Below are 12,069 nucleotides of genomic sequence, written 5' to 3'. Positions count from 1 at the left end.
AGCAGTATGTATCATATGTGACCCTAGACCACAAAACCAGTCGGAAGTAGCACAGGTATATTTGTAGCAACAATACATTGTATGGGTCAAAATGATAGATTTTTCTTTTACGCCAAAAATCATATTGAGTAAACATCATGTTCCATGAAGATATTTTGTAAATTTTCTGCCATAAATATATCAAAACTTAATTTTTGATTAGTAATATGAATTGAACTTCATTTGGACAACTTTAAAGGTGATTTTCTCAATATTTAGATTTTTTTTGCACCCTCAGATTCCAGATTTTCAAATAATTGTATCTCAGCCAAATATTGTCCTATCCTAACAAGCCATGCATCAATAGAAAGCTTATTTATACATCTCTCTCTCTCTCTCTCTCTCTCTCTCTCTCTCTCTCTCTCTCTCTCTCTCTCTCTATAATTTTTTTAAAAAATTGACTCTATGTCTGGTTGTGTGGTCCAGGGTTACATGTATGTATGTATGTATGTATGTATTTGCAGTTAATGTTTCTCACACCTGGTTAGAGCAGTTCCTAATTTTCAAATTAGGCTAGTTCAGTTTTTATACTTGTTTGTTATACTTCTGAACAGAACAACTACTAACTAATATTACACATAGCCTTGCGTCCTGTAACTAAATTCTAAAATCTAAAGATAATGGCATCTTGTTTTTCAAAATCTTTCTATATTTTGGACAAAATTTAATTGGATGAGGTAAAAGTGGATCCATCAGAATTCATTCTCTCATGTTAAAGTTACTACATATGCCAATAAGACATGACCAACATAGCCAACAAGACGGATGTATTCTTGGACATAATTATGCAATCAATTCAGTGTAAGTCTAAATTCACCTTGTTTATGTGGAAGTACAGTGAGCAGCCTAATTTTTTAATTTCTTCTTTTTTGTTGTAAGCACATCCAAAGTGACTTACTGTACAGTAGACTTTATGAACATTCCCCTCAACCAACCTGTTATTCAGTATCTTTCTCAAGTGCTGATAGTTGATAGGTTTCCCCCTGTGAGGTGAAAACCTTTCGGTTACCAACCTAGATCTTTATCCATTAAGCTACACCACCCAACCCCACCTCTAGAGGCACAGCGTGATTATTTAAGCCTCAAGAGTTTGCAGAGTTCAGCTGTTCATGATGCATCTGTATTTTGCTATTTTGTTTGTATCATTACAATGGCCTGCCACTATGTGTAAGCTGCCGATTTGCTCAAGAACAGCTTTACAATGTTTTAAGTCTTAAACGACTCATTCTGATTATTTTTATCTCAGGTCTTCAGGTAAACCAAAACCCATTGGAGCTTATTCTTCAACCAGGTGAACCACTGAAGGTTGTCTGCTCCATCACAGGCACTGATAACCCAAATTTGTACTGGTACCGTTGGACCCCAACAGACGGTTTCAAGCTGATGTTCACTTCTCTTGGTGTAGGAATGGTGGATCCAGCAAGCATGGGGGGGTTTTCATCTAACAGACCAGGGCTTCTTCAGATAGTGCTGGAGTCCAAGAGTGTAACCGATGTTGGTTCTGTTGTTTGGTTCTGTGCAGCCAGTCCCCACAGTACAACAGACTACAGTGAAAGCTGTACAAAAACCTTCAGGGACAAAAACACTTTTTGAGTTAATTTGGGGGCTACCGCATGTAATTTGAGGCCCTGTCAGAAATTGCTTTGATTGAAAGAGGTGTGAGATCAATTTAGTCCCAAAAATCATCTACAGTAAAACTTAACTCTTGTGTTGAGATGGACTTTACTGTTTTTACATCTGGAGTCACAGAAACCCCAATGATTTGTGCATAAAAAAAAAAAAAAAAAATCAAAATTAACCTTTTATTTTCTCTTCAAATTCCTCTGTCCCAATTAAAACCTATTTCAATTATATTATCAAAGTAATAACCAACTCTTTTATCTCAGTGTTAATGTTTCATAATATTTCAAAAATGTTCTACATTATAGTATGGCTGCTTCAAGTAAACTTAGTGTACAAAAATACATCAAATCAAACACTAATATGCATTTGGCAACTTGCAACTGCTTGCAACTTGCAACATTTTGACATTTTTATAGAGGAATTTTGAAATATGTTATCAAGTTGACATTTTGTTATAATCAGTTCTCATAAGACTAAAATGAGATAAAAGTGATGAAAGCATCTCTAAAATGTTAAGTACGTTTCTGACATATTACATAAGGGTTAACAGGAACTATCCTCTGTTACTGAAGAGCACAATAACAACATTTGATTTTTGATTTGCAATGCTATTATATAAAGAAGAATTTACTGGAAAGACTAATAACATGTTTTATGGCCTTATTTCAGTGACTTAAAAATGTAGTTATTCACTAACCACGGATAAATGTTTTTTAAATAGTACAAACTTGTACATACATGCTGCTCACATATTATTGTAGCCCAGTTTGTGCTGAATAGAGTGTAATCACATTTTACCTATTAATATGTTAATACGAAACTGAAGAAAGGACAAATATCAAAAAGTCAAAACTTCTCCTGGGCCCCAAAACCCCCTCAGACTCCCGAGGGTTAAATGTGCTTCATATTACTCAGACTGAGCAACTGATTCATGGTGCATGTTCCAGAAAAACAATACAGATGTGGGGGCGTGTGGTGCAGACTGTTGATAGAGTAACCTGCAAACACGCTCCTCGAATGAATCACCAGTTTCTGCACCAGTTTCCAACAGCTCTTTTTTGTTTTTATTGGTTTCATCTGTAGACGTGTATGAGCTTTGAGGCTTGTGTGCAGCAGCAGGTGTGTGAAAGATGCAGGAGAGAGCATGAACATCTCAAGACGTTCTGACCACATCCTCCCCAACTCCTCCACACTGCTTGCAAAGAACTGACACCACATCCTGCTTTCAGCTACAGAAACCTGCAGCAGTACAGCACTCAAAATCATCTATACACCATTCAATGTAGAATAAGTCTTTTCGATTTTATTCACCATTGCAAGCAGAAAACAAACACATTTTACATTAAAAGAATTTATATATTAACAAAATCAAGATGCTGTTTTTGTTTTTGTTTTGTTTTTTCAGTTACAGTCACATTGTTCTTATCACTTTGTAAGTTCCTTCTTCTACAGATTGTTAAAAAAGCTTCAGAACTCATTATGAGAAATTCAGACGTCACAATATATATTCATTTAAAGTCTTATTTTTTGTATTGCAATGGAAGATTCTTACGTAACTGAGATAACAACCCACACTTTCCAAAGTGCAGATCTTCCACTGGAAGAAAAAAAAAAACATGCAAATATTCTCAGTTTCTCATAAAACAGGCCTTAGAATTACGTAAAATGTTTTAGTCATAGCACAAAACAGAAACCAATACAGTTTATATCATATTCCACTTAATCTGTTTCTCATTGTTAGTTATTCATTCATATCCAGTCACTATCTACAGTAAACTCCCATGCTTAAAACAAAAAAATGTGAATCTAGGTAAAATGTGGGAAATACACTGACATTTTACACATATTGTAAATAATAAAGAAAGTCACTTCTGGCCTCTCACTGACAAAGTTTCAAGGTATCTCAGTCCTCTGGTAATTGTTTCTTCTCTGCTGAAAACTGTAAGGAAAAAAATCATATGTTATGGCATCACATGTATCAGTCCATCCATCTATATTTATACATGTAGGCTGGTATATTCATATACTGTATATTTATTGTGTGAGATGTGCATTATAGTTATCAGTAATTACCTTGAGTTTGCACACTACGCCAGCCACAATCAATGCGTACAGCAGGCTTTTGCTGAGGAATAGGATGTAGCCAAATCCAAGCAGTTTCAATCCTTTTGGCTTCTCTAAAACACGGACAAACAAACATGTCTGATACAGCACTTGAAGACATAAATGCAATGTCTGTCAAATTAGACAACTAAATATCAGTAATCTACGTTGTCTCATGGATTCTGACTAATTTGGCATGATTGTTCTTACATGAAAAATTGGCATCTGCAAATGTATTATTCTATGTTATCTACAAAGCTGCTTATTGCTGGATTAAACTTGATTCATAATAAGTGATTTTTTTTTATGCAGTTACTGAATCTGATTATAACATTTGGTGCATTTTCACAAACCTTTTTGACCATTTATGGTGTTTGTGACATTGACGTATTTATCTCCGTTGAAAAAATGGACGGTGCAGGTGAAATTTTTTTGAGGATCCATCCAGTCTGTGTCTTTAATTTTCATTCTGCTGCTGATATGGTACATTAATGTTGTCTTGTCTTGTTGGGCTGAGGTGTCAGTTGATACATTGTCCTGTCTCTCTTCACCATTCACTTTCCAGGACACACTCACATGATCAGGATAAAAGCCTGTGGCCACACACACTAACGTTGACCATTTATCTGGCTTGTTCTGGGAACAGATTTCTTTTGGAGAAGGTGGTAGGATCTTGACTTTAGGATAAGTGACATTTGTAGCTTGAGAAGGAAAGCGGAAAGTTAGGAGGATTGGTAACACCTTGTTTTAAAGGGGTCTTTGTTACACATGTAGTTACTATTATAATAACAACCCTAAAGCAAACCCTAATCCTAACCCTAACCATATAGTAGTTAATTAATATTACTCAGTACTTAAATATATAATTACACTATAGTTATAATTACACTATATAGTTACACTATAGCATTTTATTATTATTGTTATTATTGTTATTATTATTATTATTATTATTATTATTATTATCATTATTATTATTAAAATTATGTTTTATGCTAATACGCTATGTGGACGAAATACTGTATCCATCCAAAGAAATGTACACCACAACTTATATGTGATCCTGGACCACAAAAGTCACTGGGGTATATTTGTAGCAATAGCCAAAAATACACTGTGTAGGTCAAAATTATAGATTTTTCTTTAATGCCAAAAATCATTAGGAAATTAAGTAAGGTCATGTTCCATGATGATGTTTTGTAAAATTCCTACTGTAAACTTATTTTTTGATTAGTAATATGTATTGCTAAGAACTTCATTTAGACAACTTTAAAGGTGATTTTCTCAATATTTAGATTTTTTGCCCCCTCAGATTCCATATATTGAAATAGTTGTATCTTGGCCAAATATTGTTATATCCTAACACATCATAAATCAACGGAAAGCTTATTCAACTTTCAGATGATGTGTAAATTTAAAATTCGAAAAATTGACCCTTATGACTGGTTTTGTGGTCCAGGGTCACATATAAAGCTGCTTTGTTTAACATACATTTAAATGTTTAGAAGCTTATATGCAGAAGCAAAAGATTCTAAAGATATTTTATATGCAGTTTCAAATAATTGTCATGCTTTTAACACCTGTATCTTATTTTAAGTAGGTACTTGTGGACTTAGTGTATTGCTTCTGTAATGTTCCCTTTATTTTCTCTTTGAAAATAGATGGGGAATTTATATATTATTAATAACAATAATAATATTAATTCTTTTTAGGTTAATGAATAAATAAACATTTTACATAGATTAAAAATAAATGCACAGTTGTATTTTAGTGGTTTATGTGCTTTTTGCTTACGGTAACCAATCCATTTTTTTTTTTCTTTTCTTTTTTTTTTTCATTTACGTGACATATATAATATGACACATTTTAATGCATTTCTCAAAATCAACCAAGTGCATTTTTTTTTTTTTTTGAATGATATTTACTAATACAATTTCAGACTTTAAAAATTCAGACTTACCTAGAACTGTCAGTTTGGTTCCTTCTCCAAATTCTAGTTTTGCGTAGCTAGTACACGATGATATATCTCATTACCTAAACCTCAACAACTAACAGCTAATAATGGGCAATGGTACTCTGTTTTTGGGGGCCCCTTTTCAGTTTGAGACCATGAAAGCCATAGTGGCCTCCCAGCTGTTACCCAGAGAGGCCTCTTTTGAGCAGCAGGTATGTAGACTGAAATGTAGTTTTTTTTTTAATGCATTTAAATGTACATTATTATTTTAACAATGGTAAATATATACAGTGGCCCCAAGAACAATTTAAAAAAGAATAATAAAATATTAAACCAAATACCATCTGCAGAGAATTATAGAGTTTTTCTAAGATCTAGTCTCACTGCTCTTATCATTTCTGCAATTACTTTTAAACAATTAGACATCCAATAGGTGTAGTTAATCATTAATGTACTTATGTTTGACAATTAAAAAACAGTCAAATACATTTTATTTTTTATTGTAAATGTATTGTTTAAAAGATATTGAAAACAAAATTTTCCAGAGAAGGTACTTTTTTGGGAGAAAAAAACAACAACAAATGTTGTTCAGGAGCAGGTGTGCAGCATTCAGTAGCTTGTTAAAAAAAAAATAATAATAATTATTTACTATAATTTTTAAGGTAGTGGGAGCCTTAAATGCTAATGAATAATATTCTAGATGTGTGATAAGATTTCTATTGCTTTCATTTTTATTCCGATGATAGAACAGTTTACCTTAACAAGTAAAACGTTATTTATTCCTAAAAACAATATTTTAGTGACCGGTTATAGTGTATTCACTAGAGGGTCTTTCTCTCAGGGAATATAAAGACCACATAGGCTACAGGATATAGTCAACCAGTTTCATTCTTGTTACCATGTTGTTACTTTATTTAAGCAGTTGGGAGATTATTGTCAGTCCTATGAAAGTTATTGGCTACAAATTGACTTTCACATTTATGCATTTTGCTGATGCTTTTATTTAAAGCAGTTCAAGGTATACAATTTATTTGTGTTCCCTCAAAATCAAACCTTTAACAGCTAGTGCCATATACTCTAACAAATGATCTATAGCTAAAATAAAAACTCAAAACAGCCATTAGTCTTAAATTGGTGAACAATGTGCTATAAAATAAGTGATATTTTCTTTGTGCATAAAACTCATGTGTAATTCTTTATGTATATTTAAAAAAAAAATACAGTAAATGGTAATATGAAAAGCAATGAATAACATACAGCTCTGTTAGGTCTGTTCTGCTAGTACAGCAGTATGTTATCGAATTGGATCTATATACAGTAGCAACAAAATAAGCAAAAGAAAAAAATATATACTAGATACTAGATTTTATGGTCAATCTGTTCTGAACTGCAGACTTTTCAGTGTGGCAAACACTCAGAAAAGAACAGACAGAAAGAAAGAAATAAAATAAAATAAAATAAAATAAAATCAATCTAAAAAAAATGTAAAACTCTTCATTTATATAAACAGCATCTCTTCTGGATGGAATACATGGGTTGAGTTGGGTTAGGATTGTAACTTCATCAATTCAGGAATGTTCAGTTCATTCACTTTCCACCCTGTAACATATATACACAAACATAAACACTGAGACACACACACACACACACACACAAGTCTATTTATCCTACTATGTTCATGTGACCACTTTAGACTTATGTTGTTAATATTTTGTTCCAGCACTTACAATAGTTAGTAATTAGTAATTACAAGTTTATCATCCTTACCTTTCTGCATACGAACACTAAGATGACAAGGCCATACAGTGCACTCTTAGCAATGAACACACCGTATGCCAGCTTCATCGTTTGTGATGAGTTTATATAGTCCTCTGGAGATCAAAGCATAATATATTATTCAGCATAGCTTTACTAATAAACCTGATCTGATCTGACCTTAATGCATCTTTTGCAGATAGACATCCAAAAAGAAAAGTGCGAATCCTTACCTGGTTCATATCCACCCCCTGTAATATAACAAAACAATTCATTAGAATACCCAAATATTAAAATCTAAAAATGATTTGCAGCATGCATTGCAAGATGCATTATATGCACACTTATGTCTAATGAAATACCTGCAATTCCAGAAACAGTAGCATTTATCTCCACATGAACATCTGTTGCATTGTAGAATTTCACACTACAGACGAATTTGTTAGCCTCTTTTCCCCAGTCTTTTCTGGAGACTTTAAGTCTGCTGGTCATGGTGTACATGTTCGATGTTTCGTTTTTGGTGGCATAAGGGTCTGTCGCTACACCTTCTTCTATGTCTTTGCCTTGAAATTTCCATGTTATGTTCACATGGTCTGGGTAGAAGTCACTGGCCACACACACAAGGGTGACCTTATCCTTTCTGCATCTCGTCTCTTTTTCAGAGGGTTTTAGAATGTTTACCTTTGGTGGTGTGATTGTAATTTTAGTGTCTGTAAAACAATATAATAAGCATATATGGCATAAATATTATAAGCATACGTTACAAAATATTAATATAAACATACACATTAACAATTTTGGAGACCATTTTCCCCATTACATTGTATCTGCTAAAACAGAAGAATTATGCAGTTTAATGATGATGATAATTATGATGACTATTAGTAGTATTAGTATTAGTATTAGTATTAGTATTAGTATTGTTGTTGTAAAATCAATTATACAATACCAAATGATAACCAGTTTCACAATACAAAAGAGCAGTTGCTTCTTTAACAGGAAAACCACAGTGTAACTAGTGTTTTTGCAGCTCATAGCAACAATCTTACCTGATAAAGCACAAAGTATATCAGCAATATTGCTTGCCTTTAAAACAACTATATATAGCACACAACAACAAGAGTTGCCTAAGAACATCTGCAACATTCAGATCTAGATGAACTATAAGCTGGTGTTTCACATTATACATAACCTATATATTCAGTTATTTAGGAGGAAAAATCAGGTAACACTTTATTTAAAGGTCAGTTTCTCACTATTCTTTCTAACTCTCGCCTTATTAGACTCATAATTTGCTGCTTATTAATAGTTAGCGAGGTATCTGAGGTAGGATTAAGAGATCTAAAATATGGTCATGCAGAATAAGACAATAATATGTGTGAAAGGAATGAAAGTACTAATAAACAGCCAAAATGCTAGTAATATGCATGCTAATAAGCAACTAGCTAGTAGTGAGATTTGGTCACTAAACTGGTGTAATCAAAAACATAATTTACTTTCTTACCCAGAACAGTAAGTTTGGTTCCATTGCCAAAGTATGCAGGTCTGTTGTTCACACAGTAAAACTCTTCCTACCACTTTAACCTGATTACATTCTACAACACATGAATATGACACTCAACATACAAATTTTAAATAGTGCTATAGACCATTGACATTTGAGTGCCATATTCATGCATATTGATTGTTTTTTAATACTACAAGCAATGATATAATGTATAACTTTTCAGTAAAACAACAAACTTACATATCACCATATTAAATACTGTGAACAATTTGAGTCTAATGGCAGATTATTATCTAAACCTTTAATTCTGGCACTTCAAACTCAGACCTCAAAACTCTGCAAAGCACTGTTTTTACCACAGAATGTTCTCAGAAGTAGAACAGTGATAGTGTTTTATGCTTATGCCAGTATCCCTAATTCATATCAACATACACCATTTACTCATTACAGTTTGGATTTAGTTGATTGCATTATCAAGAAATAAAACAAGTTTGTCACATTTTACCCACACATTTACAGAACTAATAAACTAATAGATTCCAAAACACAACCAAACAAATATTCTTACCTAATACTGTAAGTTTGGTGCCATTGCCAAAGTATGCAGGATTGCCATAGTTCACACTGATTCTAAGGTACAGTTAAAACCTCAACTATAGTGGAGATCATTATCCTTCTATATCTAACTCTATTCTAAATGTCAATTTATTTACTCAGTTTCTTCTAATTAACACCATAATTTTAGATACACTTTAATTTTAGAATGCATTTACTCACCTAGAACTGTAAGTTTGGTTCCATTGCCAAAGTATGCTGGATTGGCATTGTTCACACTGATTTTATGCTACAGTTAAAACCTCAGCTAAAATGCAGATGCATGTGAATATTGCCGCTTACACAATTTATTTATTTATTCTTAAAGATGAATTACAGCAGCTAGTGCAGGTTTTCCAATTCACCATCATGTTAGATAACCTAATAAAATCTTTTAAAATTGTTAAATATCATATTACTCAATTTACTTACCTAGAACTGTTAGTCTAGTGCCATTGCCAAAGTATGCAGGCTCACGATTGTTCACAATGATTCTAAGCTACAATTAAAACCTCAGCTATACTGGAGATCATGTAAACATTGCCACTTATCCCACTTTATCTAACTGAATTTTAAAGACTTCACATATTTTCTTCTGATTAATGGGAACACTCAAATTACAGATATTCTTTTAAAATATTAGGTTATGGATATCAAACAAAATACTTAAATTACTCACCTAGAACTGTCAGTTTAGTGCCATTGCCAAAGTGTGCAGGACTAAGATTGTTCACACTGATTCTAAGCTACAGTTAAAACCTCAAATATGCTGCAGAGCGTATAAACACTGCCACTTGTCCCTCTATATCTAGTTACATTTTTAATGTAAGGCTAGACCTATTCAGCAATCTTAGATAATATATTAAACATATTAAGCTCTACAGTTCACACATGATGCTCAAATTACTCACCTAGAACTGTAAGTTTAGTGCCATTGCCAAAGTATGCAGGATATCCAGAGGTCACACTGATTCTAAGCTACAGTTAAAACCTCAACTACAGCTGGATTCATATAAACAGTGCCGGTTATCCCACTACATCTAACCACATTTTTAAGACATAATTAGGTTCTTCAGAACTGCCAGTTCATCCAAAACGAGTTTTAGATATCATATAGGAATTTCACTTTTGTTAATGCTTTCCAATGTAATCAATGGTAATCAATTAAATAGTATAGAAACGTTTGATGTTTCTTACCCAGTACAGTTAACTTTGTTCCATTGCCGAAATAAGCCTGTCTAGCACCAGTGTCACAGCACACATGTGCACTAACAAATTCACTACCAAATGCTAAAGCCCTAGCATAGGTTTTTACTTGAATTTCTGTGAATATCACTATATCTACTACAGAACAATTACGTTGGTACAACGAATAGTAATTTACCATATACTGATTTATACATCAATGTGATATACAAAAAAAAAGCTATATAATTTTGAAAAACTCTCAGAATATACATCAGATAAGCAGGATGTGCTCCTAAATATGCTAGTAAGTTCATAAATGGTATGCAAATTACTCACCTAGGACTGTAAGTTTAGTACCATTACCAAAGTGTGCTCCAGCCTGGTTCACACTGATTCTATGCAACTGTTAATACCTCAGATAGTCAGAATAATAAGTTATTTCATTTACCTCAGTACATTTAACTTCATTTTAAAGAATGCTTATCTCAAGATCACTGAGAAGCATTCCAGTTTGATTTATTACAATTTAATATTATTTTAGATATCATGGAGCAACATCCATTTTTTTTTTTGTTTGTTTTTTTTTTTCAAAAGTGCATTGCACCTTGTCTAGTGTAAAGGTGTCACTGGCAATCAATGAAATAACATGAAAAATTTTGAATTTTCTTACCCAGAACAGTGAGCTTTGTTCCATTGCCAAAATAAGCGGGAGAAGTACCACCAGTGTCACAGCACACTTGTGCACTAACAAATTCACTCAGGATGCCAAATTCAAGTTCTTTTTTAGCTTAAATGGCCCATGAATGCTGCTCAGCTTTATCCAGCTTATTTACTTAGATTACTTATGGCAAGTGTGCTCAAGTAATTTCATGAATATAAAACACACATCATAACTTAGAAGATTCACTAAGTCAATACATAACAGAAGAGTGCATGGCTACATTTCTGTACATCCTGCTAACGTTTTACATATGACACAGAGTACTTAAATTACTTACCTAGAACTGTAAGTTTAGTGCCATTGCCAAAGTATGCAGGATTCACAGTGTTCACATTGATACTAAGCTACAGTTAAAACCTCAGCTACAGTCGAGATCATGTAGACTTTTCCAGTCATTATCTGACATAATTATCAAAATTAGATTTTTCTTACCCAGTACAGTTAACTGTGTTCCATTGCCGAAATAAGCCTGATAAGCACCAGTGTCATAGCACACATGTGCACTAACAAATTTACCACCAAATGCTAAAGCCCTAGCATAGGTTTTTACTTGAATATCCTGTGAATATCACAAAACTATCTACT

General features: G+C 33.1%; 2 gene segments (V, D, J or C); both read right to left on the bottom strand.

Moving 5' to 3' along the window:
- Positions 1-2,976: 2,976 nt before the first annotated feature.
- On the bottom strand, positions 2,977-6,620 carry LOC127179672 (T-cell receptor beta-2 chain C region-like). The segment is given in 5 exon segments: positions 2,977-3,601; positions 3,736-3,839; positions 4,119-4,466; positions 5,726-5,772; positions 6,586-6,620. Coding segments are annotated over 5 exon segments (570 nt in total).
- The window catches only part of LOC127179548 (M1-specific T cell receptor beta chain-like), a 47,917-nt gene continuing 41,595 nt past the window's right edge, over positions 5,748-12,069 (bottom strand). Inside the window, 4 exon segments of the C gene segment in view lie at positions 5,748-7,318; positions 7,487-7,590; positions 7,708-7,725; positions 7,837-8,184. Of these exon segments, the coding sequence occupies positions 7,307-7,318; positions 7,487-7,590; positions 7,708-7,725; positions 7,837-8,184 (482 nt within the window).

Source organism: Labeo rohita, chromosome 17, assembly GCF_022985175.1.
Source record: "Labeo rohita strain BAU-BD-2019 chromosome 17, IGBB_LRoh.1.0, whole genome shotgun sequence".
In the NCBI taxonomy this organism is placed as follows: domain Eukaryota; kingdom Metazoa; phylum Chordata; class Actinopteri; order Cypriniformes; family Cyprinidae; genus Labeo; species Labeo rohita.
This window is presented reverse-complemented; position numbering and strand designations above follow the sequence as displayed.